At 40.0% G+C, this 25,667-nt stretch overlaps 4 protein-coding genes across 4 annotated transcripts; 1 reads left to right on the top strand and 3 right to left on the bottom strand.

Annotated features, from left to right (window-relative positions):
* Nucleotides 1-2,554: 2,554 nt before the first annotated feature.
* Nucleotides 2,555-8,031, bottom strand: LOC137713015 (nuclear poly(A) polymerase 1-like). The gene is made up of 12 exons (XM_068452243.1): nucleotides 7,336-8,031; nucleotides 7,156-7,233; nucleotides 6,870-6,977; nucleotides 6,179-6,241; nucleotides 5,920-6,081; nucleotides 5,678-5,791; nucleotides 5,513-5,575; nucleotides 5,094-5,423; nucleotides 4,434-4,598; nucleotides 3,245-4,282; nucleotides 2,864-2,937; nucleotides 2,555-2,705 (listed from the first exon to the last, which is right to left on the bottom strand). Exons 1-12 carry the CDS (start codon nucleotides 7,450-7,452, stop codon nucleotides 2,660-2,662), a joined length of 2,358 nt encoding a protein of 785 aa, XP_068308344.1. The 5' UTR covers nucleotides 7,453-8,031; the 3' UTR covers nucleotides 2,555-2,659.
* A 791-nt stretch (nucleotides 8,032-8,822) lies between these two features.
* On the bottom strand, nucleotides 8,823-12,543 carry LOC137713030 (2-oxoglutarate and iron-dependent oxygenase domain-containing protein CP2). Its single transcript, XM_068452259.1, has 9 exons — nucleotides 12,028-12,543; nucleotides 11,361-11,408; nucleotides 11,090-11,266; nucleotides 10,819-10,969; nucleotides 10,614-10,700; nucleotides 10,154-10,278; nucleotides 9,737-9,855; nucleotides 9,435-9,546; nucleotides 8,823-9,162 (listed from the first exon to the last, which is right to left on the bottom strand). Exons 1-9 carry the CDS (start codon nucleotides 12,307-12,309, stop codon nucleotides 9,127-9,129), a joined length of 1,137 nt encoding a protein of 378 aa, XP_068308360.1. The 5' UTR covers nucleotides 12,310-12,543; the 3' UTR covers nucleotides 8,823-9,126.
* Nucleotides 12,544-13,946: 1,403 nt separating this feature from the next.
* LOC137712541 (T-complex protein 1 subunit delta-like) lies at nucleotides 13,947-15,995 on the bottom strand. Its single transcript, XM_068451618.1, has one exon. It carries the CDS (start codon nucleotides 15,769-15,771, stop codon nucleotides 14,167-14,169), a length of 1,605 nt encoding a protein of 534 aa, XP_068307719.1. The 5' UTR covers nucleotides 15,772-15,995; the 3' UTR covers nucleotides 13,947-14,166.
* Nucleotides 15,996-16,794: 799 nt separating this feature from the next.
* Nucleotides 16,795-24,776, top strand: LOC137713010 (DExH-box ATP-dependent RNA helicase DExH3-like). The gene is made up of 19 exons (XM_068452238.1): nucleotides 16,795-17,350; nucleotides 17,725-17,879; nucleotides 17,957-18,044; nucleotides 18,254-18,499; nucleotides 18,738-18,833; nucleotides 18,929-19,117; nucleotides 19,261-19,420; nucleotides 19,501-19,631; nucleotides 19,981-20,154; nucleotides 20,235-20,507; nucleotides 20,814-21,008; nucleotides 21,236-21,439; nucleotides 21,660-21,729; nucleotides 21,814-21,962; nucleotides 22,291-22,599; nucleotides 22,960-23,019; nucleotides 23,137-23,289; nucleotides 23,378-23,488; nucleotides 23,707-24,776. The coding sequence occupies exons 1-19, from the start codon at nucleotides 16,919-16,921 to the stop codon at nucleotides 24,199-24,201; spliced, it is 3,690 nt and encodes a 1,229-aa protein (XP_068308339.1). The 5' UTR covers nucleotides 16,795-16,918; the 3' UTR covers nucleotides 24,202-24,776.
* Nucleotides 24,777-25,667: the final 891 nt, after the last annotated feature.

Consider the following 25,667-nt stretch of genomic DNA (forward strand, 5'->3'; position numbering starts at 1 on the left):
AGGGCTGAGTACATAAAATATCACTATGTACTTTATCAAAGATGTCATCCAAACCCGCCAAAAAAGCATACACACGATCGATTTGAATCTCTTCTCGAAGTGTCTTGAGATATGTAGCACATTCCATCTTGATTGGCCTCTGTTGATCTAACTCTTGCCAAATGGACTTAAGGTCAACGTAATACACACCAACCGGCTGGCCCTCTTGATGAAGTCTTTGAGAAATATTTGAACCAGCATAATAGGTCTGAGCCACCTCTTCCCAAACTTCTTTAGTTGTACGTCTCATGATAGCAGGTTCCATGGAATTGATCAGCCACCCTTTCACTATTACATTCCCTGTCTTCCATGTCTCATACTCAACATTATCCTCAGCAGGTTCCTTGGTACTCCCTGTCACGAAGCCCCTTTCTACCACGTCCTGCAATGTGCATCTCCAATACCTTGGACCAAAGAGGATAATTTGATCCATTCAGCTTCACGGTGTTCGATACAGCAGACACTTCGATCTGAATGACAACAGGATTCAATATCGGATTGTTGGTTGGTGTGCGGGAACCACCTTCCAAATTCAAGGTTGAATTGTCCCCCATATTCACCATCTTGACTTACAGAGAAGAAGAAAAAACACAGCACCCACAGTTGTGCAATAAAAACCTCACAGCAGCAGCAAGACAATGCGCTGCAATAAAGAAACTCACGGCAGCAACAAGACAACGTGCTGCAATCCCAAGATACACGGCCTGACTGATTTCTGCAACAAACAGCGCAGGAACAAGTCGACCGAATACAGCAGCAGAAAAAAATATTGTTTTATAATTTCTAGGGTTAAGGCAACTTGACTCTGATGCCAAACAAAATTTTATGGGGTAATTGTTCATTGTATTACTTCATTGAAATATACACACACGTACAATTCTTGTTCCATAAGAAAACAAATAAAGGACACAAACAATGTCCTACCTAATAAAGGACTCCTAATATTTACAATATTTTACATTCCTTTTTTTCCCTAAATACGGACTCACGTTTTACAGGATAGATGCCATTATGTTGTTGCGGATTGTTTGAACAGCCAAAACACCATTCTTCAAGGGGTTCTGATCAAATTAGAATTGATGGAGACGAGTTAAGCTTTTATCCATCAAAGACAACAGGACTAAATTCTTCAAGACATAAAAGATACAGAAACTTAGTATCTCATCTAGCTTGAAACACCTTCGGGGGCTCGTTTGGTTTCTTGGATTGGTTTGGATAACTCAATATATTCAAGTTTTTATGTTGCAGAAAAAAATGAAGAAAGTTTGTCCATTTGAAGGTAGAAACTAGATTCTCGTTCTGTCGTGTCTAATATTTTCTAATCTCCGCAGGATGAAAATTCGTTCTCCTCTATCTTCAGAATACCTTGAAGTTTATGCTGTTATACGATTCAAGCCAATCTTAGCCACCAAAATTCCCTAAATATCCGAACTTGAAGGAGAAACTTTCCCTATGGATTGAAGTATGCCATGAGCAAAGCAGACCTCTTTTCTTACAAGTAAAGGAGTCAATGTTAGAATGTCAATCCGCTAGTGATTTTCACACTCCCAGTTTCTCCTTTAGCACTCATGTACTAGTTTTCGTCTGTCAATTCAAGAGAGGATCGCAGAAGGAGAAAAATGGTGCGCGAAAATGTAAAATCATATCATGTTATTCTTAATCGTAAAATCCCAAAAACCCAACAAGGTAATTGAATCCTAGAGAGAAGAGAGAGAGAGATAGGGAAGTGACTTGCAGACATCGCGGACAAGACCCATTGGTGGCAAGACCGAGCCGGCCGACGACAGTTCGAATAGGATGGCGGAGGATGGTCATCAGCAGCCATACGTGGTATGCACCCAGCACCGGCAGACCCAGCGGCACCAGCACATAGTCCACCTGCTTCTCTTCCATCCATCTCTCTCTCTCTATAAATCAATATGAAGTTTAACGGATGTGTGGAAGAGTCAGCGCAATAGAGTTTTGACAACATTTGTGCGGATCAAAATTATAATTTTCACATGCCAATCACGTCGATCCAAGCTTATGGCACCGCCGCATACGACACCTTTTTCTCTCAAATGTCTCTATCGTCGCTAATTGATTTGAATTATTACATGTTTTTTTCTTTCTCATTTTAACTTTTAATAAGTAAACGTGCATCAAACCAGTTGATCATGAGAGTGTGTCCGCCCCTCAAGTTCGAATCCCTACTCGTAGAGTAGAAAACTTTCAATAAATGGAACAAATTCCATTTGTTTATTACATAAGGATCGATTTTTGGTGTACGAATGACAGATCTGAACGCCCTTACACAAGTTTTTCTCGCAATTGTGATGAGTAAAAAGTAAGAACTTCTTGATGTTAAACGTTGTTTTTTTTTGTAATCCTAGCCGTATATCCACCAATCATTGCTGAAAGAACATGAAAAACTCCAGGCGACCTATAAGCCCTCCAACTCAACATATATAAAAACACACTCAAGCTTTTATACATTTCCAACTGTAACTGTTATGAGCTTTCGGCATTAAAAAAAAAAAAAAAAGGTAAATACCAAAATTTATTGATGGTAACTATCCTTACAAAAAGTCGGGGTTAAAAACTCTTATTATACATGAGATTTCGGCTTTGAACATCCGTTTTATGAGCTTTTACCAGCAGCTTTGGCCAATGAAGTGAAATTCAACCTGCAAAGGAAAGGAAAAGAAAACAAGGTTCGAGAGACACAAACGTCACTCAAACGAAGACTAATGCACCAGTTTTTCAACGTATTTCTCGCATGCTGAATCAATCACGTATAACTGGAATGAAAAGGTATTAGATTTTGATTTGAGTAGGTGAATACCTGATGATCGGCTTTCTCTGAGCCACAGGCGGAGAAGGCGTTCCGTTTGAGAATGGCGCCATAAGTTCAGCAGGCTTCAAGAATTAAAACACAAAGAAAAAGAAAAAATAACTGTTAAAAGGTTCAATGAATAAGCACATAGATGTATTAGACAACCGAAAACACCAAGGCAGATAACGGCAGAATAAACTAGAAATGATCAGTTTTACCTTTCGATGCTCTATAAAGACAACCAAACAAAAACCTAAGAAAAAATATTTCATATGCAACGAATTGTAGCAGTCCATGAGGGATGTGGAATGTAGTTGAATAACTTGAATGATGAGATGAAAACATTGAAGGTTGAAAAATATGAGCACAAGCGAAAGTTATGTGTTTAACCTCAAGTTCCTCTGATCCCCCATTACATAAATCGGTGGAAGTACCAGCTCTGTTGCTATAATTTACTAGCGTTGCAACTGACGCACTCTCCTCCGAAGCCTCCATTTGACTGCCTTTCATATTTCCCGAAGAGTCTTTGACTTGATGTCTATATTCCAAATCATCTTCAAGCTCATCCACTTCTGGCAAAGCTTGGTGGGAAACACATGGACCGCCCATAATCTTCTCTAGTACCTCTTCCTTAGTACTTGATGTATTCACAACAGAAAATAGACTATCGACTGGTGGATTGCACCTTGACGATACTTCAGTCTGACCATTCTGATAAGGAATGTCTACCGGGTTTTCTATCTTCCCTAAGCTAATTTTCACGTTATTATTGTGATTTTTGTTTGCATCGATACTGTCACATTTTGTGGAAAATGAACTGACATTGCTGATAGGAGGGCTAGCCTCACGAACTTCATCACTGCAGAGACGTAAAGACTTGGCATGCCTTGAGTCAGTTTCTACATTATCATCCACCCGCCTTCTCTTCTGTCCACTGTCTGATCCATCGAAATCAGTTTTACCTTCCCCGCTGCAGAGACGTAAAGACTTGGCATCCCTTGAGTCAGACTCTAAATTATCATCCGCCCGCTTTCTCTTCTGTCCACTATCTGATCCATTTCCTTCAGACGATTTCTCTGCTTGAGCATCACTAGAAGCCTTCACTTCTGAACTACGCCTGCTGTCCCAAGTAACTTTAGATGGGCGCGATGGTCGAACACCACCAGGAAACACAAAATTGGGAATGTTCCTGCGTTTTACATGGGATACACGGATCTCCATTCCAGGCTTCAATAACATGTAAAGGTTGACAGCATTCTTAAATTCCTCAACAGTTCCCCTTATGTCAAACTGCTCGCCTTCAGCGACTGGAACTCCTTGTTTTCGTTGTAGGCCCATAAAGAACGAACTATGAAATGGTCTCGATCTGTCTGAAAAATCACCCGGATGTGGGTGACACTGCAGCATGTCATATGTGTGCCTCTCAATCTGGAGATTATCCAACACAAACAGATGAATTAAGGATCAGAGAGACAGCGGACAAAAGAGAGGGGAGAGGGAGGGAGGGAGAAAAGAGAAGGGGGGTGGGAGGGTTGTGGTTGGGTGGTTGGTGAAGAGAGAGAATAAGCGAAAGGTTCACCTTCAGGGTTAGTTGACGGAGACGAGACTCAACCCAGCCCTTCCATTTTCTAAAGTCATCAGCATTTTCTGCACTGATGTCTATCTGTAAATAATTCTTATACGCTTCAAAGAAAGCATAAGACTCAAAAAGGGTATCCCAATCAGCCTTATTTGCTTCCATAGCCTGCAAGAACTACCAAACATCAAACTCGGGAACACAGAAAGAGAGTGCGTGTGTATGTGCCAATGCCACAATATTCCCATTATGCAGATTTTTTTAAGGGATACAATTCCACTAAGAAACTCGTTTACAGATATCATTGACACAGACCAACGTTCAGCCCAATAGATGTGCAACCCATGGCCACCATGACTTACGAAGGACCCAAATATAGTTTCAAACTAAGGCAACTACAAATAGCGGACCCTCCCTTAGCCCTTGAGCAACAAACAAAATTGGAATAACTTAGCTTAACACGAACAGAAGAACTGGTATAATGCCAATGGAAAATCAACCAGTTAAAATGAAAACTAGATATGTTACAGTCATGACCTAGTTAATAGGAACAAGAATATCACTACTCGGCTTGGCCCAATGATTACAAAATACAAGTCAATGAGGAACCTACATGTTTTGTGTTGGGAAAGAAGATGTCAAAACTCGAATGGAGCATCATACCTCACAAATTTCATTACCCCTCTGAAACTCCTCTAACATGATACGCAAAGTACTTGCGGACACATTGTAGCTAGAGTTCATACTGGGATAAGCCGGAGTAATTATAGGCATCAAATGATACTTGTCCTTTATATATCTTCTAGGATCCCAAACCTGAAGTCCAAGAGACCCATCTTCAATAGCACAAAGCATGACTGGATTTGGCCAACGCCACTGAGTATATACCCTGAAGAACCGAGAAACTAGCATATTAGGCAGTGCATTCGGGTAAAGTTGGCATATGCGAGCAACAAGCAATGCCCAGTTTATACCACCGAGAAACCCTGTAACCTGCTCGTGACAGAAACACACATCATAAGTAAAAACAATACTCTGAGAATTATAGAATAATCTAGCACATCAGCAATCCCCCACCATACATTTGAATAAACACCACGACGCTTTGCCCATAACCTCATGCATCTTAACGTTGTACGGAAACTCTGCAATCCAAAAGCTAGATACATGATGAGAAGCAAAAAGATACTAAACAGACTCGAAACATAAATCCATATGCAAATAAGCTAATCATTGATGGTGAGAACCTGAATGTTAGGGACCAAACGCAGAATTTGGTCTGTAACTCTACAGCCATTGAGACTACGAACTGTCTGTTCATCTGCATTCTGTAGTATTGAGTCTTGTGATATATCCAAGTCCTGCTCCAAATGGAAAACGTTCAAAACAAACAATACCATAGTTTACATGGGATAATGCATGCAAAATTAAAAGATGACAAGGTGTTCAATTGTTAATATAAAACTTCAAACATATAGCCAACACTTACTTCAGGAACAACCCAAAGTGCTAGTTGTGCATACAGAAGATCTATTGAAACCCCACTGAACTTGAATTTCATTACTGGAACGTGAGCATCAGGAACAGGATGCAACTCTGTCACTTCAGACATCTCAGACAGCATCCTATGTAGCTCGCCAAAGAAATCTCCCTACACCAAAGTTATAAAAGAAATTGAAAGTTGACTAACTGATACTGCAAAAAATAATTACAACTTATTGCATGGTAAAAGGTAAGGCTGATCATACTTCTCGAGTTGCATGTCTAGGTCCAACGCAGAGTGTGTCTATATCTGCTCCAGGGCCATGAACCTGATAATAAGGGGAAATGAGAAAAAGAAAGGAATATGTGAAACTACAAATGGGCAAAAACTAACTTAGAATAACATCACAGATTCCACGTCCAAATAGCATTATTTACAATAAGACTCGCAACTTATCAACAAAAGGGCACAGACAAGAAGAGTCTGACCCATAATAACAATTCAGTCAAGCTCTTTCCCTCTTTTCCTACAAACTAGTAACAAGTCAAGGCACACGTAGAGAACATGAAGCAACAATGGTGAACAACAACAATTCTTTCAAGTTTCAAGATTCCGGCTTATTCTTATAATATGACATCGTAGGTTAACAATTTGAGACAAAAAACATATTAAGAATTACAAAAAAAATTAATGAGAGAGAAACCAATAAAACATATTTTTTTTCGTTTAAGATAAACAAAGTGTATGTTTGTGCTAATATACGACAATAACACAACTGAAATCCAGAACAATGCCGTACAACAAGAGAAGTTTTTGATTTGCATCTACAATCCACAAGCACTGTCAAAGGTCTTTAAGATAAAACTGTCCAACAGTTAAGACAGGCATTAAAGGACAATTGCAAACGCAGAAACCCTCCATAGGGTGGGAAGGAAAAGAGGAAAAGAGCTTCATACCCCTAGCCGATATGATCCAAAGGTGAAAATCTTAGCATTTGCTTCATGCACCAATTGCTCATTCAAACCCTTCGCCCGGCTAATTGTTTTAACCCATGTCTTCACAATCTGACTTGGATTTCAGCACCAATATCATACATTACAATCAGAGAATACAATATCAAACATATATCATCGATATAACTGGAGGAAAAGGAAATAACTAAACATCAACCAACAATGTGCAACTGATCAGCTCAATCACAAACACAACAATAACAACAGGAACATAAAAGATTAGTTCAACCTGGTCTAGCCTGCCAAGAACCTCCTCCCTGCCCACAGCCTCTTCCTGACTCTCGTACAATCCAGCATCTTGCAAATACTGAAGAACCCACAAAAAAAAGTAAAGCCAAAATTCAGCAAAACCTCAGCTAAACACCCAAAATTCAGCTATGAATCATAAAAACATCAATCAAACCACAACCTTTTCAAGTTCTCGAGTTTTGATCGCATCATACTCCGTCGGACCGCCCAGAGAAATGGGCTCTGTAATGCCTAACCGCTGCCCATTATTTCGGTTGCTTAATGCAGGGCTCCCCATTTACAATGAGAATAAAAGTTCAATTTTTTGAATATACTTATATATCAGAATACATGGGAATTGGGATAGTGCAGTCAAGAACAAATTTTATTGATGATATTTTTGCACTCTTTTATTCTTTTCTTCTTTTTTTTTCTTCTTCCTTTCCAAAATAATTAAATCGTAACCAAACAAATCAAAAACAGAAAAATAATAATCAAGTAATTCTCAGTTACACATGATACTGGGTATAATCCCCAAAAGCTACAAAGGAGAAAAGACTGATGACAAAATTGAACAAACCCTAACCCTATATTTTTGATATCGCAATACAAAGTGTACAAATTCACCAATTTCCAACCCTGAGCCCTAACCCAAGACAGCGGAGAAGGAGAAACAGCACCGATTGACGCCGAGAGATTGAGTGGACCGCGCCAAAAGTCTCCGGCTTTTCAGAAACGACGGTGTCGGCCTTCGTCGGTGGTCACCATCGGAGCCTGAGAATCATCGAGGAGAAGAAAACCTGGAACAATCACTGGAGGGAGGGAGATAGATAGGGGTAGATAGCTTTTATAGAGAGAGGGAGAGCAAAAGGGGAGAGAGAACCCTTTTGGCTTTTGGGAGATCGTATTCGTCATATATAAATATATATTGAGTTTAGTTCTCTTTATCCGAATTTACTAAGAGAATTGTTATTACCGTTCTAAAAATTTCATTATACATTCCTTATAATTGTATTTTTTTTCTAATTATAAAAAATTTAGAGTACCAAATAAGATTTTTGAAATGCTAATAACAATTCTCTTTACTAAACAATAATTTATTTTATTTTATTTTGATGCATATACAAAACAAAACTTTTTTTTTATTGGTTTTTCAATCAAAATGGCCTTTGAGATTTGCATAACACATAACTTTCAGAATTAAAATCAATAGAAATGATCCATTGTCCATCATTCATTATTTTGATCATTTCGTTAAAAAACTCCGTTAAGTTGAGGGTATAACGCATAACTCTGGTACCTGATATTTGCATAACACATAACTTTGATTCCTGAAATTGTCCACCATCCATCATTTTGATCTTTCCATTAAAAAGCCTAGTGACCACTTAATGGAATAAGCTTTTTAATGGAATAACCAAAATAATGGATAGTGGACAATCTCAAGAACCACTTCCATTGATTTTAAATCTCAATGACCAAAGTTATGTGTTATAAAAATCTCAGAAACTATTTTGACTAAAAAACTTTTTTTATTATTGAAAGACGGTGTTATTCACTCCTTTTTAATTCACATTTTTTTTAATTTCTGACTGTCAAATCTAATAAACTGGAGAAGATCAAAGGCAAAATCAACCGAACATGTCGAGTAACTAAAAAGGACCCAAATAAATTAGTGCTGGCAAATAAATCTTCATAACATTCACAATTAAGAAAGATAAAAACATCAAGATGTCCATAGATAGATCTTTTTACAAAAGTTACATGCATAATTCATGAAGTTCCGAACTTCTCAGACACAATTGATGTACATACGCAGGCGCGTCCCAAATCAAAATGATTCACAAAAGCACAACTTTCCTCCTCCAGTTTCATCGAGAGTCGACGACCAGTCTTTGGTCTTTGGACCGAGTACACAGAAACTACATGGATTTTACAACAGAAGGGTGTGTGTGCAAGTAGCGAAGCAAGATCAGAGTGCGGATTCACCGTCCCTCCTGAGCAATTCCTGCACAGGAATAACTCGATTAAGTCACCGCTTAATAAATTTCATCATTCATTCTAAAAATCGAGAATGCAGCTTTACACGTGAATTGAATTGATTTTTCTTCTACCGTTTAAACTAACTTATGTAGAGGCTTGCATAGGCCGCCTCGTATCCTGTTACCGTGTGTGCATGTGCTTTGTGCGTGTGGTTCAAAACGACTTGGCTAGTTAAATACAATCCTTCAATAACTATATGAGTCGCCTCCACATACAAGCATCTAAAGGTAACATTACCTGTTTGGTAGCTGCGATTGACTTGCGTTGCCTTTCTTTCTTCTCATGCAAGCATTCTCCACACCAGCTGGAGAAATCTTTCCGATATTTCTTCATCTCTCTGAAGACGGAACTGTAAGAAGATAGTTTGATTAGTATTGGCCTAAAAAGGTTCTTAAATCCAGCACGTTCTATATCACAAAAAAGGATTCTACCAAAATGCTAACGCACACCAAACCACGGTAAATTTAGGATTTCGGCGAAATTTCAGATAAACTAAGATGCAGGAAATTTATCAAAATCTATAGCTGCTTAAAGAATACCTTCTGCACCATAGAATTAAATTGATGCGATGACCAGATGTTGTAGCTCTAGCACCGTGCCGGTGACGGCCACGATGAAGCACCGCATATCCTGGAACATGGGCATAATCAAAGATCTCCTGCTTTTAAACAACATACTCCATCAATAAGTTTACAACCACCTATGAAAAATAGCAGGTATCAACTGTGTATAACTTTTAAGTTGCACAATAGAGACGACGAAATTGAAAGAAAGAAAAACAAAAGATAAATAAATTTAGATGGTAATGATTGGTTACCAAACACAAATATTTCAAACGACGAGAAGCAAATAAAGTTAGTCAAAACTGCAGCAAAAACATTATTGATAATTAAATAAAAAAAAGCTCTAAATTACATAAGGAATAATTAGTTCTCTCCATTTTAAGAATAACATACCTCTGACTGGCTTCCACTATTTACATGTTTATCACATCGTGTGCCCCGAAAATACAATTCTCCTCCAGTAAATTGCTTGCCCAAGCACACATTCAAGGTCACTTCAGAGTCATCCACATGAAAACCTACAAGTATGAAATCAATTTTACACATCTGCATTTGACGGAAAAGGAAAGATATACTATTTGAGAAGTGGTACTACTATCATAACCTTAGACTATATTGTCAAAGATAAGTTGAGTCTGTAGAATAAACGGAAAATCACATAAAGAAAATGCACATTCAAGTCTAGCAACGCTGCTACAACTCACAACAGAGCAGTGGATCAGAGCCCAGTTTATACTTTTTGAGGGCAACCTATAAATTATCATATCACCGAAAACTATGCAGAATTCACACCATCATATGTAACTGCAAAGTGATAAAGTTTGAAGCAAAATCAATCAAACAAAGAACCTACCCAAGTCAACATCCCTATTATCCCCATATTCAACAACAAAACCATGATGAGAATCCAAAGTTGCTCCACCAACTTCAGGAAAGAACACTGCAACAAAGAATAAGGAAACGGATTGAAACAACGGATATGCCAATACTGACCATAAACCATAGCGAACTTTACAAATATAAATATTAAAGTATAAACTGAGGATATAATGCACCACCTTTAGATATAGGACGAATAAAAGACTCCATAAGCTTGTCAAGCATGGTTTCAAGGCCAAAATCATCAAGAACGGCACCATATTTGTTCATTGTATTTGGGCGCATGATTTTAAATTTGGCTTCATTGACCCAATTTTCAAAATTCTCCACCTAGGCAGCAAAGAAACATAAAAGAAATAAAAACAAAAGAACAATGGTAAAGTCAAGTCAAATACAGAATGGCAGATAAGTCATACGCAATTACACGACAAGAAAACTGAAGGAAAATACCTCAGACAACAGAAGTTCACAGAACCGTGGCTGAAACATCTCAAATGCAAAGATCCCTGGTGAGGGTTCAGACATTATCCTTCTGAAGCTTTCCTGAGTATTCTCACTAACTGCCTTCAGAAATGCCGTAACAAAGGTGGCTGCAGGTTGCATACTGTATAACCCTCTATGTAAAGGCTGCACCACATATCATTCAGTTTTAATATATCCCTAGTCAGTCACGCAACTTCGAAGAACAATTAATCCAGAGTAACCGTGAGTCGTTCTGTACCTGATAATTTGATATAATCTTCTGCCTGTACTCTCTATGTTTCTGAATCTGATACACAACATAACCACACAACATCAACTATCTCATCTTAGGTGAATGCAAGTCTATCACGAACTAGAATGGTGCACTATATACCGTAAATCACATCAAGCTGTTCACTGAACATTTTATTATGCTGTTTACGTCTGATAAATGATTTCCGTAACCATGAGTATTTTTGTCCATTGATTCTCTTTTGAATTATTCAATCTGAAGGACATAAATATAAAGAGGCGTGCCAAAACCACTTCCGTTTTACCAAAAATATCCTCTTATACAGAGAAACATTTATAAGAAAATAAAGATGCATAGAAATGAGAATGAATATTGCCAAAGCACAACCCCTCCGGCACACAAAATTTAAATTTGAAAAAAAAAAAAAAAAAAATTAAAAAAGAGGCTCAAGGGCATTTTCGTCATTCCAAATCACTTGCCCGTTAGAATTGGAATCTGCCCCTCAGCGAAACCCTAATTCAACGCCCAAATCGCAACAATCAGATCACAATTATAAAAAATAATGTAAGATTGAAAATTCCAAGCATCTTCAAGTCGCTTCCTTTTCCACCAAATTCCCAGCAACCAAACAGAATTTAACAAAAAAAAAGGAGAAAAATTTGATAAAACATACTCTGTTGCGCTCCCCGGGAGGAAAGTACTTGAGCAGAATCTCCCTCATGAACTTGAACTTATCGTATCGGGGCTTCCCGAGCATGCTCGCCGGCAAGTACCGCTCGAGCGAGGTGAAAATCTCGGGGCTGAAATCCAATTGCATGTCGTCGTAGTTATCCGGATTGTGGTCATTGTTCGGGTTCAGCCTCAGCCTGGGTGACGGGGACGAGAACGCCGTACGCTTCGGTTCCTCCAACACGACGCCGTTCGCGGCCGCCGGCGTGCGGGGTTCGAGCGACATTTGGGGAGTGGATGGCGGAGCTGCGGAATCAGCCGGACGTTGGAAGGCGGAGGAGGAGGAGCATTGGGGGTGAAGGGGAGGAGGGTAAAATGGGAATTTAGGGTTTTGATATATGGGGGAGTGGGGATTTCTTGTGGTGGACGTAAAATTTTTGGGGTGGGTGTTTGGTTGGAGTTAGGGTTTGCTGAGAGTTCAGTCTCTCTCTGCACTCCAAAGTTTCCAACTTCAAGCTCAGCGCTTTTATTTTTCTTTTATTTTTTTGTCTTAAAAAAATATAAAATGGTTGGAGGTAATTGGATCGATCCGGCCCAGCCCAACTTGTATTTCTTACTGGACTGAGATCTGCCAAGAAACTTTAAAGAAAAACTTCCGGTACTATTTATTTTAACAAAAAATCATATTTTTACACTGGTACTATTCACTTTATCCTTTATTTTGTCCTTATTATTAAAACTCAAAGTTTTCAAGTCATTTTCATTAGTTTTCCACCAGCCCAACTTATGTTAATCCTACATGAACTTTTTCGTTTCTGCGCAAGTGGTTTCTTTGGTTGTAAATCGACCAAAATATAGAACTCGTTTGGAAGTGTTTTTAAAATTTATGTGGTTTAATGGTATTTATTTTTACTCGTAAGTGAGAGATCTTAGGTTCGTTTCTCGACAATAGCGAATTTGAATCGCATTATAAGCGCTCGTTTAAAAATGCTTTTAAAATGACTAAAAGTGATCTTAGAAAAAAAATGTCTTCTACTTCTTCCATGAATCACTTCAAGCGCTTTCCAGAATTCATTTGTGTTTTCCTAAGAATTGGCTCCAAAAGCACCCTTTTTTTTTGTCATTTTAAGAGCACTTTCAAACAAACCCGTATTCTAAAATCTTAGTCCAGTATAAACCCTTTTCTTTTGACGAAACATTTTTGCAGTTCATGCTTGAGTTTCCAGCTCTCGAAGCCGTTTTCATGACTTGGAATGTAAGGTTCAAAATCTTGCAGGCTCCTGTGTCGACAATATCCTGCAAAACTCTGTCTTGCTTCATTTACATTCCTCGGATTGCTTTAGTTCCTGGTCGCAGAGTTTTTGCAGAACTAGAATATCAAATCGGCAGAGGAACTGAATCAATCCGAAGAAGAATGCGAAAGAACAGAGTCTTGTGCTTAGAACCCGAAAAAGTTAACCGCAAGGGTAAAAGGCGGAAGTCGGAAGTCGGAAGGGTCGGGAGAGCATCTTCTTCTAAATGCAGCGAGAAAAGGTTTAAGATTAAGTTAACGCATCTGAACCTGTAAACGAGAATTTGAGAAAGGAAAGCCTACTTCATCGATGGCGATCGGAACATATTATCAGATCCCGCGCACCCTCGGGCATTTGACAGAGGTTTAAAGGATGGAAGACAATCAATCAACTGACTCACACACCTCAATCAAAACTTCACCCCGAGACGCCAAAATGGAGAAACTCAAACTCTTCGCAACATTTTGAGTTATGTCCAAGCAAACTCAAACACAAAAACTTCAATCAAACGCAAGAAATGAACAAAAATTTAATGGAGGCAAAGCACAGAACTTTGCACAATGAAATTCAATGGATTAGAGTTTAGTGTGTGTGATGCAACTCGATATCTAATCCTTTTGGCAAACGAAGAAACGCAAAATAACATGATCTCTATTGGCACGAAAACTTAACACGACAAACTAATTAGATGCATATAAATGGGCAAAGGTAGGTTACACAACATCCGCCTGACAAACACAAAAACAAAGTTCAAATCCAAAGTAAACATCCAGAACCAGTACCAAAATTCGGAACAGAAATCCACCTCGAATGACATAGACTGCAACAGATGAAATTTCAAATATCGAAATCTATCTTACAGTAACTATGTCATCAATCTTCAAAATCATCCGCACGCACTCGGTGGCCAGAGTGATGGCACTTGTGCTGACGAGCAATGGCTGCACCACATTCTCCTCCAAGATGTTGGTAATCTGCCCCTTCCTCACATTAATCCCGGTGTTGATCTCTCCCTGTGCGTGGCGATTCCTCAGCTCAGTCACAATTGAAATTGGGTTCAACCCGGCATTCTCAGCCAGTGTATAGGGAACAACCTCGAGCGCCTCAGCAAACGACTTCACACAATAACCCTCCATCCCCTGCAGCACCTTAGCCCACGCCCCCAACTGCCTCGACAGCTCAATCTCTGGTGCACCCCCACCTGCAATCAAAAACCTCTTGCTCACCAAACACCTCACCACACAAAGAGCATCGTGCAGGCTCCGCTCCGCCTCATCTAGCACCAGTTGATTTGAGCCGCGAACCAGCACCGTGGTGGTCCGACCCATGTTCTGAATCCCTGTGATCTTCACAATCTTCCCATCACCAAGCGAAACCTCCTCAACCATATCAGCACACCCCAGTTTCTCGGCCCGGAAATGCTCGATATTCGCAATGGGCAAGCAATTCAGAGTCTTGGTGATGAACTCAATCTCATCTCTCTCCACATCCTTGATCACCAAGATCTTCGCTTTCGCCAAGTAATGCAAAGACAAATCAGTAACTGCATCTCTCAGAATACTCTTCTGAATCAGCAAAACGTTGCACCCGGTAGCCTTGATCTTTTTTATCATACCCAGAATGTAATTCCTCTCTTCCTTCAGAATCCTATCCATCTGAGTATAATCCGAGACGACAATGCTCTGCTCAATATCGGTTTTCGGAGGTGAAATCTGGAACTGAATCACAGCAATCTTGGCATTCTCCATCCTCGTCGGCCCACCGGCAGCGTGACTCGCCTTCTTATCGAAAACAAGTCCCTTCACCATCTCAGTATCGTCGACAGTTCCTCCGAGCTTCTTCACGATCCTGATGTCCCTAAGGTCCACTATCTCCGGCTTCGCCGGGTCCACCACGGAGAGCACGGCGTCCACGGCCATCGGCGCGAGCAGAGTCGAGTACTGGCTCACCACCTTGCTGTTGAGCGATGTGCTTGCAGACTTTACCAGCGAATCACGGTCTGTGAGCTCAACGGGGACGGCCATGGCGGTCAAGACGTCTACCGCTTTGGTGGACGCCTTGTGGAGAGAGTCAGAGATCACAGTCGGGTGGATGCCGTGTGACAGAAGGACCTGGCACTGTTTCAGGAGAGCGCCAGCAATGACGACGACGGTTGTGGTTCCATCTCCGGCGGCAGCATCCTGGGACTTAGAAAGCTCGACAAGCATCTTGGCGGCGGGTTGGAGGACCTCCATCTTGTTAAGAATCGTGGCGCCATCGTTGGTGATGATAACCTCGCCGTTAGCGGTGGAGATCATCTTGTCCATGCCCTTGGGCCCCAGGCTGGTTCGGACGGCATCGGCGACGGCTCGAGCGGCGGTGATGTTGGCCTGGCGGATATCCTCCTTGCGCTTGTTGTCGACATAGGACTCGGTCTTGGAGGAGCGCGGTTGGGAGATCACTGCCGGTGAAGCCATGGATGCTGGGATCGACGGAACCCTAACCCTAACTGAAATTTCAGAGATCGGTGGAGGGTATCGCGGTGAAAGACGCTAACTTGGTAAGGAAAAGGGCTTCAAAGTTCCAATTTTTGAAATGCTAGAGAGAGAATGGAAACCCTAGAGTCAGTGAGATGCAAGAGGGAGAGGGTTTTAGGTTATGAGAGACACAGAGAGAGTGGAGGAGGGCTCTAGAAATTAGACGACAACGGCCTCGTTGGGAGGGAGTGTTTGACACGCGCATAGTTTGGATTGGATCGATTTTATATAAATGGCGGTTCAATCAATTTGATATGATTCTATACCGGTCATCCGTTAAGAATTTAAATGATCAGATCTCTTATCAGGAACTTGTTAGTAAATTAGGTCATCCAAGTTGTTTCGTTATTCGGTTACCCATTAATAAGTTGGCCATTTTGTTAGGAGGAAGCGTTTGACACGCGCGTGGGGTGGATGAGATCGGTTTTATATAAATTGTGGTTCAATCAAATTGATATGATTATGTATTAACGATCATCCCGAAATTAACGAGTAGGGTTTGTCATTAAGAACTTTTTAATAAATCGAGTTGTCTGAGTCAAGTCGTTATTCAATTACCCATTAACGAATTGAGTTATTATCTTTTTTTTATAGAAGAGTTGAGTAATTATCGAATTACTGTTTAAAAATACGATAAAATATCATTTATCAAATTTAGATATTAGACGAGATAATTCTTTCGTAACTCATTAACCCAACACCGAGCAGCACGGGCTGTTAACAAATTAGGCCGGGGACTTGTTAAAAATTCGTACCCGCTAAGATAACCAATAGTAGTGAAGTTGCTCTGCTTTGTTCTATTCATATTTTTTGCTTTTTATTTTTATCTTCGAGGAGGGCTGGACCGTAATTTTATTTATTAGAATTTATTTTCTTTTAATAGATAGAAGAAAAAACAGAGTCCAGCTCCAGAGTCATGACGTAAAGGCTCTCAGCGCCACTTCTCTCCAACCAACACAACCAACACCCTCACCGTCCCCTGTCAAAAACTCTAATCCCTGCAAAAAATGGAGCCCAACCCTCCCTAACTGCTCCAACTGACAAAGCTCACAACCGCCATAACCGCCTTCTTCACACACCCACAACCATGCCGTACTCCGCCCTCTTCCAGGGATATATATTCAGGACCACCACCATGTCCCTCAAACCCTCCACCACTTCCACCACTACCGTTCTCGTCTCTTTCCGCGGGACCCACGACCGCCGCCGCCACGTAACTTTGGTAAGGCCGTCGATGCTGCTGGGATGCTCCATGAGGAACAGCCGGTACCACCACACGCACTGCCTTGCTCCGCCGCTGATTTGGAATGCGTGCTATTATCTGCCGCGTCATGTCGGGGACGTCGCGTGCCAGGCATCGTCTCGGGCGGCGGAGCTGGATTGGAAGCAGAGGAAGCAGCTGAGGAGTTCGGCGGTGCCGTTTTACCAGCAGAATTTGAGCTATGGACGGTTTGCGTACCAGGACGCCTCCGCGAGTGAGGAGTCCGACGCCGAACTGGGGTCGTCTCAGCGCCAAATGGTGAGTTCTGCTCTGCCCGTTTTGTTAAAAGTGTTGATTACTTGAATTGGGAAATTTGATTGAGTTGCTTTCGGAATGAAGATTTCATTTTTAACCTCATAATCTCGCAATTTTTCAAGTCGAATTGTCGTTCGCATTTCTTTCCATCATTGTTAAATTCAAATGCATGTAGCTGCCAATGAACGTAGGGTAGACCGTAGAGCTTAGGCATCAGTATATGTTTTTGAAGCATGGAGCTTTTTCGGACTTTCGATTAGCACCCGACAAAGTTGTTAAGTGTAGCACTTTTTTAAGCACAGCTGAAACCTGTTATTTTTCTCATCATTCTTCTTAATTGTAAAGGTTGTGACTTTTACTTGTTAATATATGATTAGGGTGGTTCGACCCTTGATAACATTGACGAATGGAGATGGAAGTTAACCATGCTTCTTCGCAACAAAGATGAGCAAGAATTGGTGTCCAGGGAAAGAAAGGATAGACGCGATTTTGATCATCTTTCAGCACTGGCAAGTAGGATGGGTTTACATAGGTACGTCAGTTTAGCAAGCGTACAGTTATTATGTGTCCAAAATTGTATGTATTCTGATTCTTAATTTTCTTGAGCAGCCGTCAGTATTCTAGAGTTGTAGTATTTAGCAAAGTTCCTCAGCCAAATTACAGACCTGATCTGGACGATAAGCGGCCACAAAGACAGGTACATTCTTGCATGTTTATGCTCTATTTAGTTTAATTCATGCATGGAAAGAAATGGATGACGTTCTTTCCTTTGAACATTTGTGAAACAATTGCTCTCTAGTCTATGATGTGGGCCCTGAATTATTAGTTAATTTTGGTGCGCATGTTATTGAAGTTACAAAGTCTTTTAGGCAACATATTGTTTTAAACTTTTTGAAGCGTGTGTAGGTTGTCTTACCTTTTGGACTTCATAGAGAAGTAGATGCTCATCTCAAAGCCTACCTATCTCAAAAGCCAATGAGCCAAGGAAATGTATCAGACCTTTCCTTGTCAAGATCAAACAGTAGTAGAAGCATAACTAATGATGGAGGACATTATGAGCAGCAGGAGCCCTTGATACAGAATACTGATGCCATGGAGAAAATTCTTCAGCGGAAAAGCTTGCAACTGCGTAATAGGCAACGACATTGGCAGGTTATTTTTCCTTTCCTTTTGTGACCATTATTCAAGCGGGAAGTTGATCCTTTTTGCTTTTTGTTAGTTCTTCTGTTTAGATGTAGGAAACAATGCACAGCTTCCTCTGTGAATTTTTTTTTGTTGTGTCTTTCTATAGTTTGACTTTGAGATGCAGCTTTTGTTCTCTTCATGTAGCTTTATAGTAGATTTGTAGACTTTTAAAAACATTCATATTGACATGTCAAGCCCTATACAGGAATCTCCAGAAGGTCAAAAGATGCTTGAACTTCGTAAAAGTCTGCCTGCATACAAGAAGAAAGATGCGTTGTTAAAAGCTGTGTCAGAAAATCAGGTGAGTTGTAATTTATTACTTCTAAAATTGGTTACGGATGATTGCTTTTGCTCACCAGCATAGTTAAGTTTTTTTCTTCACATTATGTTGAGCAGGTCTTAGTTGTCTCAGGCGAAACAGGTTGTGGTAAAACTACGCAGCTCCCTCAGTACATTTTAGAATCTGAGATTGAAGCTGATCGTGGAGCGTCCTGCAGTATTATTTGTACCCAGCCTAGACGGATATCTGCCATGGCTGTTTCTGAAAGAGTTGCTGCAGAACGAGGGGAGAATCTGGGGGAATCTGTAAGTTACTGTTTTGATGATATAGGTTTATCATCAAAGTGTTAGGCTCAATTTATTTCTTATCTTTTTTTACTTCACTTGGTTGTTGATCATTTATCTTTTTTCTAGCTGATTTGAACTTAAATCTCTCCCTATGGTAATAGGTTGGTTACAAAGTTAGGCTTGAAGGGATGAAAGGGCGGGACACCCGGCTTCTTTTTTGCACCACGGGTATATTATTGAGGAGATTACTTGTTGACAGAAAGTTGAGAGGTGTTACACATGTCATTGTTGATGAGATTCATGAACGCGGAATGAATGAAGGTAATTTTCAATTTTGGAAAGTAAATTTGGTGATTGGTATTTCTAATGTGGTGTTAAGCAAAGCCTTGCATTTGTTTCAGATTTTCTTCTTATTGTTCTGAAAGAACTTCTCCCTCGCCGGCCAGAGTTGAGGTTGATTTTGATGAGTGCCACCCTAAATGCTGAGCTTTTCTCCTCCTACTTTGGTGGTGCTCCAATGATCCATATTCCCGTAAGTTCAGGGAACTACGCTTATTTTTTTTCGTCTTTTTAATCAACTCGTTTCTTTTAATTATCTGTGCCATGTACCCAAACTGTCGTGTAGCAATCTATGATCATCATTGTGTATTCATGTCAATATAGCATGATCTTAGGTGATTCCAGGTGCCATTTGTATTGCAAGTACAAAGTATTTCCTGATTCCTTCAGTGAATCCACTTTTGATTCAATTACATTTGTATACCTGTGGCATGCTGGTGCTGCATTGTTTATTTTCTTGATTACGTTTTGATAGGGATGTTCTCAGCATAAGGTATACTGGACTCATTTGATTTTGGTGTTGGGCATTGCTGTATTTACAGGGGTTTACATACCCAGTCCGAGCACATTTTCTGGAGAATATTCTAGAAATGACTGGGTATCAGTTGAATCAATATAATCAGATTGATGATTATGGTCATGAAAAGTCGTGGAAAATGCAGAAACAAGCTCAAGGTTTCAAAAAGAGGAAGAGCCAAATTGCTTCTAGTGTTGAGGTATAGAAAATTTGTGTCTTATTTAGTTTGCGTTGCAATCCCCTAGGTTGTATTTAATTTTTTTGTCCCCTTTTGAACAGGATGTACTTGAAGCTGCTGACTTTAGGGAGTACAGTCCAAGGACTCAGGAGTCTCTGTCCTGTTGGAATCCTGACTCCATTGGTTTTAACCTCATTGGCAATCTTCTTTTACACATAGTCAGGAAAGAACGGCCTGGCGCAATTTTGGTTTTTATGACGGGTTGGGATGACATAAATTCCTTGAAGGATCAACTCCAAGCTCATCCCCTATTAGGAGATCCTGGCAGGGTCCTATTGCTAGCATGTCATGGTTCCATGCCTAGCTCTGAGCAGGTGATGTCACTGTTCTTTTGTGTTAATTCTCATTGCATAGTGCGTACAAATACTACCATGGTCTAGTGATGGAAAAACACTGGATAATGAGCATTTTGACTTTCTCAATCCTCTAAGGATTCTTGTACTGGGGAGCTAATCAATAATTCATTACAGCTTCATATTTGTTCAATGAATCTTTTGATGCTGTCACTCGAAAAATTTAAATGGGACTCTATCATTTTTGGGTTGTTATTCTTCTTCTTGTAGTTCAAGGAATGGATTAATATTTTATTAAAGGTCATTTTTTGTTGTCTTTGTAAACAGAAATTGATATTTGATAAGCCAGAAGATGGTGTTCGGAAAATAGTTCTAGCTACAAACATGGCTGAGACTAGTATCACTATCAACGATGTAGTTTTTGTTGTTGATTGTGGAAAGGCGAAAGAGACATCATATGATGCACTAAATAACACTCCCTGTTTGCTTCCATCCTGGATTTCAAAGGCTGCTTCTCGGCAAGTAAGACAGTCTGACAGTTTCCATATCAATTTGATTATTTTCTAGTTCATGGTTGGATATTCTGATATGATGCAAAGCATGAGTTTGTACTGACTGTAATGCTTCTTAGTTAAACCGTGCAATTATTTTTGTTTTGTGGTACTCAAACTTTCACTGAAAATTGCTCTCTTACAAGGAGATTTAATACACATGGGTTGACAATATTAATTGACACCTTTAATCTGTAGAGGAGAGGCAGAGCTGGTCGTGTTCAACCTGGCGAGTGTTACCATCTCTACCCCAGATGTGTATATGATGCCTTTGCTGATTATCAGTTGCCTGAACTTTTGAGGACTCCGTTGCAATCTTTATGTTTACAAATCAAAAGTCTACAACTTGGAAGTATTTCAGAGTTCCTATCTAAGGCCTTGCAGCCACCTGAACCTCTGTCGGTAAATTTCTATCCGAGTACTCTCAGATTATTCTTTATAAAACTAGCATGTGAGGTGATAGTCTTGTATTGCTTTTGAACTATATCTAAAATTAACGTGTGAATTATCATAGTTTGACAAAAAAATATGTGAATCAAGATATAATTATTCTTAACAGTGTGATCTATGCATATCTTCATATCAATCCTCACAATTTTTTTTGTTTTGTTTTGTTTTGTAGGTTCAAAATGCTGTTGAGTATTTGAAGATCATTGGAGCTTTAGATGATAATGAAGATCTGACAGTGTTAGGTAATGAATGATTACCAAAGCTGTTTTAAATTGTGTGTTGATTTGTCTGCAAGTCAGAAAGATTAACGATTTCATGCTGTGCAGGACGTCACCTGTCAGTGCTTCCCGTTGAGCCTAAACTTGGAAAAATGCTCATATTAGGGTCTATTTTCAACTGTCTGGATCCAGTAATGACTGTTGTCGCAGGCCTCAGTATGAGAGATCCATTCCTTACGCCGCATGACAAGAAGGATGTAAGCATGATATAGTGTTCCTTTTTACAGTTTGCTGTTGCGTATATTATAATGGCGTCTCCCGTCCCCTGGCACACCATCATATTCCTGTCTCGTTTGAAAACTGATCTTTTCACCAACTTAATAATCGTAGTTGAGCGTCGCCTTTTATCCTTTTCACTAACATTCAAAGTAAAGAGACATGCAAAGAAGTTAACAGTAGTCAGTTATTGTATGTCTTTTTTTATATATTAAAAAATATCCCTAAACACAGTTCTCTTCCTGTTTTCTCCTGGGTAACCAACAAGCATAGGTTCAATAGTAACCATGTAATTTTCAACTTGTGTAGCTTGCAGAGTCGGCAAAAGCACAGTTCTCTGCTCATGAAAACAGTGATCATCTTGCTCTCATCCGAGCTTATGATGGTTGGAGAAGTGCTGAAAGAACACAGTCTGGCTATGAGTACTGCTGGAGAAACTTCCTTTCTGTGCAAACTCTGAAAGCCATTGACTCTCTTCGGAAGCAGTTCTTCTTTTTGCTCAAGGATGCGGGTCTGGTTGACCATAATACAGAAAACTGCAATACATGGAGCCATGATGAGCATCTTGTCCGAGCAGTCATCTGTGCTGGATTATTCCCTGGAATATGCTCTGTCGTGGTAAGTTGTTATGCATTTCTTATAATGTTTGTATATTTTTCATCTTCTAATTTTTTTATACGCATGAAAAGAAACTATTTGTCTTAATAGGCTCTTTTACTCTGTACAATATACAAAGAAAGGAGTGATATGCTCAAGTGAGCAAAACAGAGTGATAAGAGGGTGTTGTGATCTTCACATTTAGTTGAATCGATTCCCCAGTAGATATGTCCAAGTTAACAAAAACTGTGATAAAGGGGGACATGATTCTTCAGATTAAGTTGAATTTCTGAATGGCCACTGATTTTGTTTGCATCTGTTTTGCTTATGGATGGCTTGTCTTTTCTCATTTATTGTATATGTTGTGCAAACGTTCCACAGAACAAAGAGAAGTCGATTATGCTGAAAACACAGGAAGATGGACAAGTGATGCTATACTCGGTTAGTTTCTTGTCTTTGGTTGAATTCATGTTTCCTTGTATTGCTTGAAGTTTTCTGTTCTAATTGTGTATGATGACACATTTTCTGTTTTGTTGTTTTTTATTATCTATCTATCAGAGTTCTGTCAATGGAAACATACCCAAAATTCCATATCCATGGCTTGTCTTCAACGAAAAGGTGAAAGTGAATTCGGTTTTTCTCCGGGATTCAACTGGTATATCTGATTCTGTGCTCCTTTTGTTCGGGGGCAACATTTCCAGGGGTGGCCTGGTACGTTTATTGATCTTGGACATGATTGTTATTTTTTTTGTGTTTTCTTCATGAAAAAATAGTAAATACTCTTCCTTGCTTTTGGTAGGATGGGCACTTGAAGATGCTGGGAGGATACATAGAGTTTTTCATGAATCCCACATTAGCAGAAACATATCTTTGCTTAAAGAGGGAGCTTGATGAACTGATCCATAATAAGGTTTGTATTTGTCTTCAGCATTTGTCACAGTTCTTGACTTTATCACTTGAATCTAGACCTGTTCTTTCTCGATGGCTCTCCTCTCGTCTCTCTCTCTCTCTCTCTCTCTCTCTCTCTCTCTCTCTCTCTCTCTCATACACACACGCATGCACGCACACATGAACAGTCACTCCATTTATTGCTAAATGCTGACATGGGGATGCGTTCTTTGCAAGCAGCTCCTGAATCCCAAATTGGATATGCAATCACACACGAACCTCCTATCAGCGCTAAGATTACTGGTCTCAGAGGATCAATGTGAGGGTAGATTTGTATTTGGTCGCAAGGTGCCAGTGCCCTCAAAGAACGCAACACAAGAGAAGGTACCAAAGTTAAAAGGCACCATGAAGAAAGTTGCGGAGAACAATAATTACAAAAATCACCTCCAAACATTGCTCACCAGAGCCGGGCATGATGCACCCACCTACAAAACAAAACCATTGAAAAACAACCAGTTCCGTTCCTCAGTGATCTTCAATGGGTTGAACTTTGTAGGCAAACCATGCAATAGTAAGAAAGAAGCAGAGAAGGACGCAGCTGCTGAAGCTGTACTCTGGTTAAAGGGAGAGAATCATTCATCGTCCACAGATATTGATCATATGTCGATGCTACTTAAGAAAAGTAGAAAGAAAAGCCAGAAAAGGACCTCATTTGATAGTGCCAAATGGGGTTAAGGGTTGCTCGTCATATAGTGGACTTAAGCATACAATCAAAAGCACAATCAGCGGCAACGAGAAAGATTAGGGTGAATAAAAATTGAACATCAATCTTCTAGGCCGTTGAGCTACATTCAGAATAGAAGCTAGATTGTATAGATCAGTTTCGGCATTTGCAGATCCATATTTGGAAAGGGGGTGATATAGGACATTCTTTATCGGCAGATGAGCCCATATTTTGGAAACGGGTGATTTGGCACATTCTTCATAGGGTATGGAGAATGTACCTTGTTCTGTCGAAGTAGCGGATTATTCTACAAGTCTTTTGTTACGGCAGCTTATGGATCTCACTGACCCATGGCTACTGCTGGGCATGGGTCAAAGAGCTGCATCTTGTCTGCATCTTGTATATATTTGTATCGGTGGAGCAGTCTTAGGGTTGTATCTGTAAAGCAGCAGCTTATTATTTAATTTTAGACAGGGAAAGCATGGCGGAGTTTGCCTCATGCCTGCGCTAGAACTTGTAGCACGGCACACACTGTTCAGTTTCGGCCTCCCGGGCTGGTAATACCATTGAACTTATTGAACGCTGTCCTTATGATGTTATAAATAACATAGAAATTTTCTTTTCCGATTCAAAATTTTGTGCGAATCATGATAGGTTGTGTTTGTTTGATCACCAACATCTGCTGCATGAACTCTGTTCAAACTAAACGGCATTGAATACTGTGATGCGGGCTTATCCCCTGATCGAGCTGCTCACCTTCGATTACTTGCTGAGAGCTGTTTGTTTGCTGGACTTTTAGCACCTCCCAACCAAGACCCGCTGACAGTTGCAAATTCACTGCAAGTAAACGAAAGTTAGACATCAAACATATCATGTTAGTGTGGTCACATAACTTTCTTGCAACACAAGTTAAAAAACCGTAGGTTTATCCACATACAAGCTGATAGATTCAAATTAGGTGTGAAAACTGCGCATAAATATAATGCTATGAGCAAGCAGGAAGCAAATGCTCCATATCGGAACCTCTTCTGCTGAAGCCGAAAGAGGTTTCTGGCAAGTATCGAACCGTTGTTCATTTTTTACTCGACTTTTATATAACTCAACACTCTCTACCCAAAATACCAAGATCACATCTGCATAAACATGCTTTAATCTTTGTTAAGAAATGTAATCAGGTGTAGGAGGAGATTGAAGATCAAAGATCGAATACGAAGTAGGAGGCTAAATTACGATGTTATGATCAATTCAAATGTAAGCAGTTTTGTTAGAAACCTGAGTACATAGGTATGTTCATGAAAGCTAATTGATCCAAACACAAAAGGGAGCTAAATAAATTCAGATAACAGCATCACTAAATTCTTTATATAACAGAAACCGAAGCGAGACCAAACATCAAAACCCACCACCGTGCTCAGCCATTCAAACCTACAGATCGACCGCTGCATAACATTAAAACCATGGTGAAGTTATCCAGCGC

Source organism: Pyrus communis, chromosome 13 (genome assembly GCF_963583255.1).
Source record: "Pyrus communis chromosome 13, drPyrComm1.1, whole genome shotgun sequence".
In the NCBI taxonomy this organism is placed as follows: Eukaryota; Viridiplantae; Streptophyta; class Magnoliopsida; order Rosales; family Rosaceae; genus Pyrus; species Pyrus communis.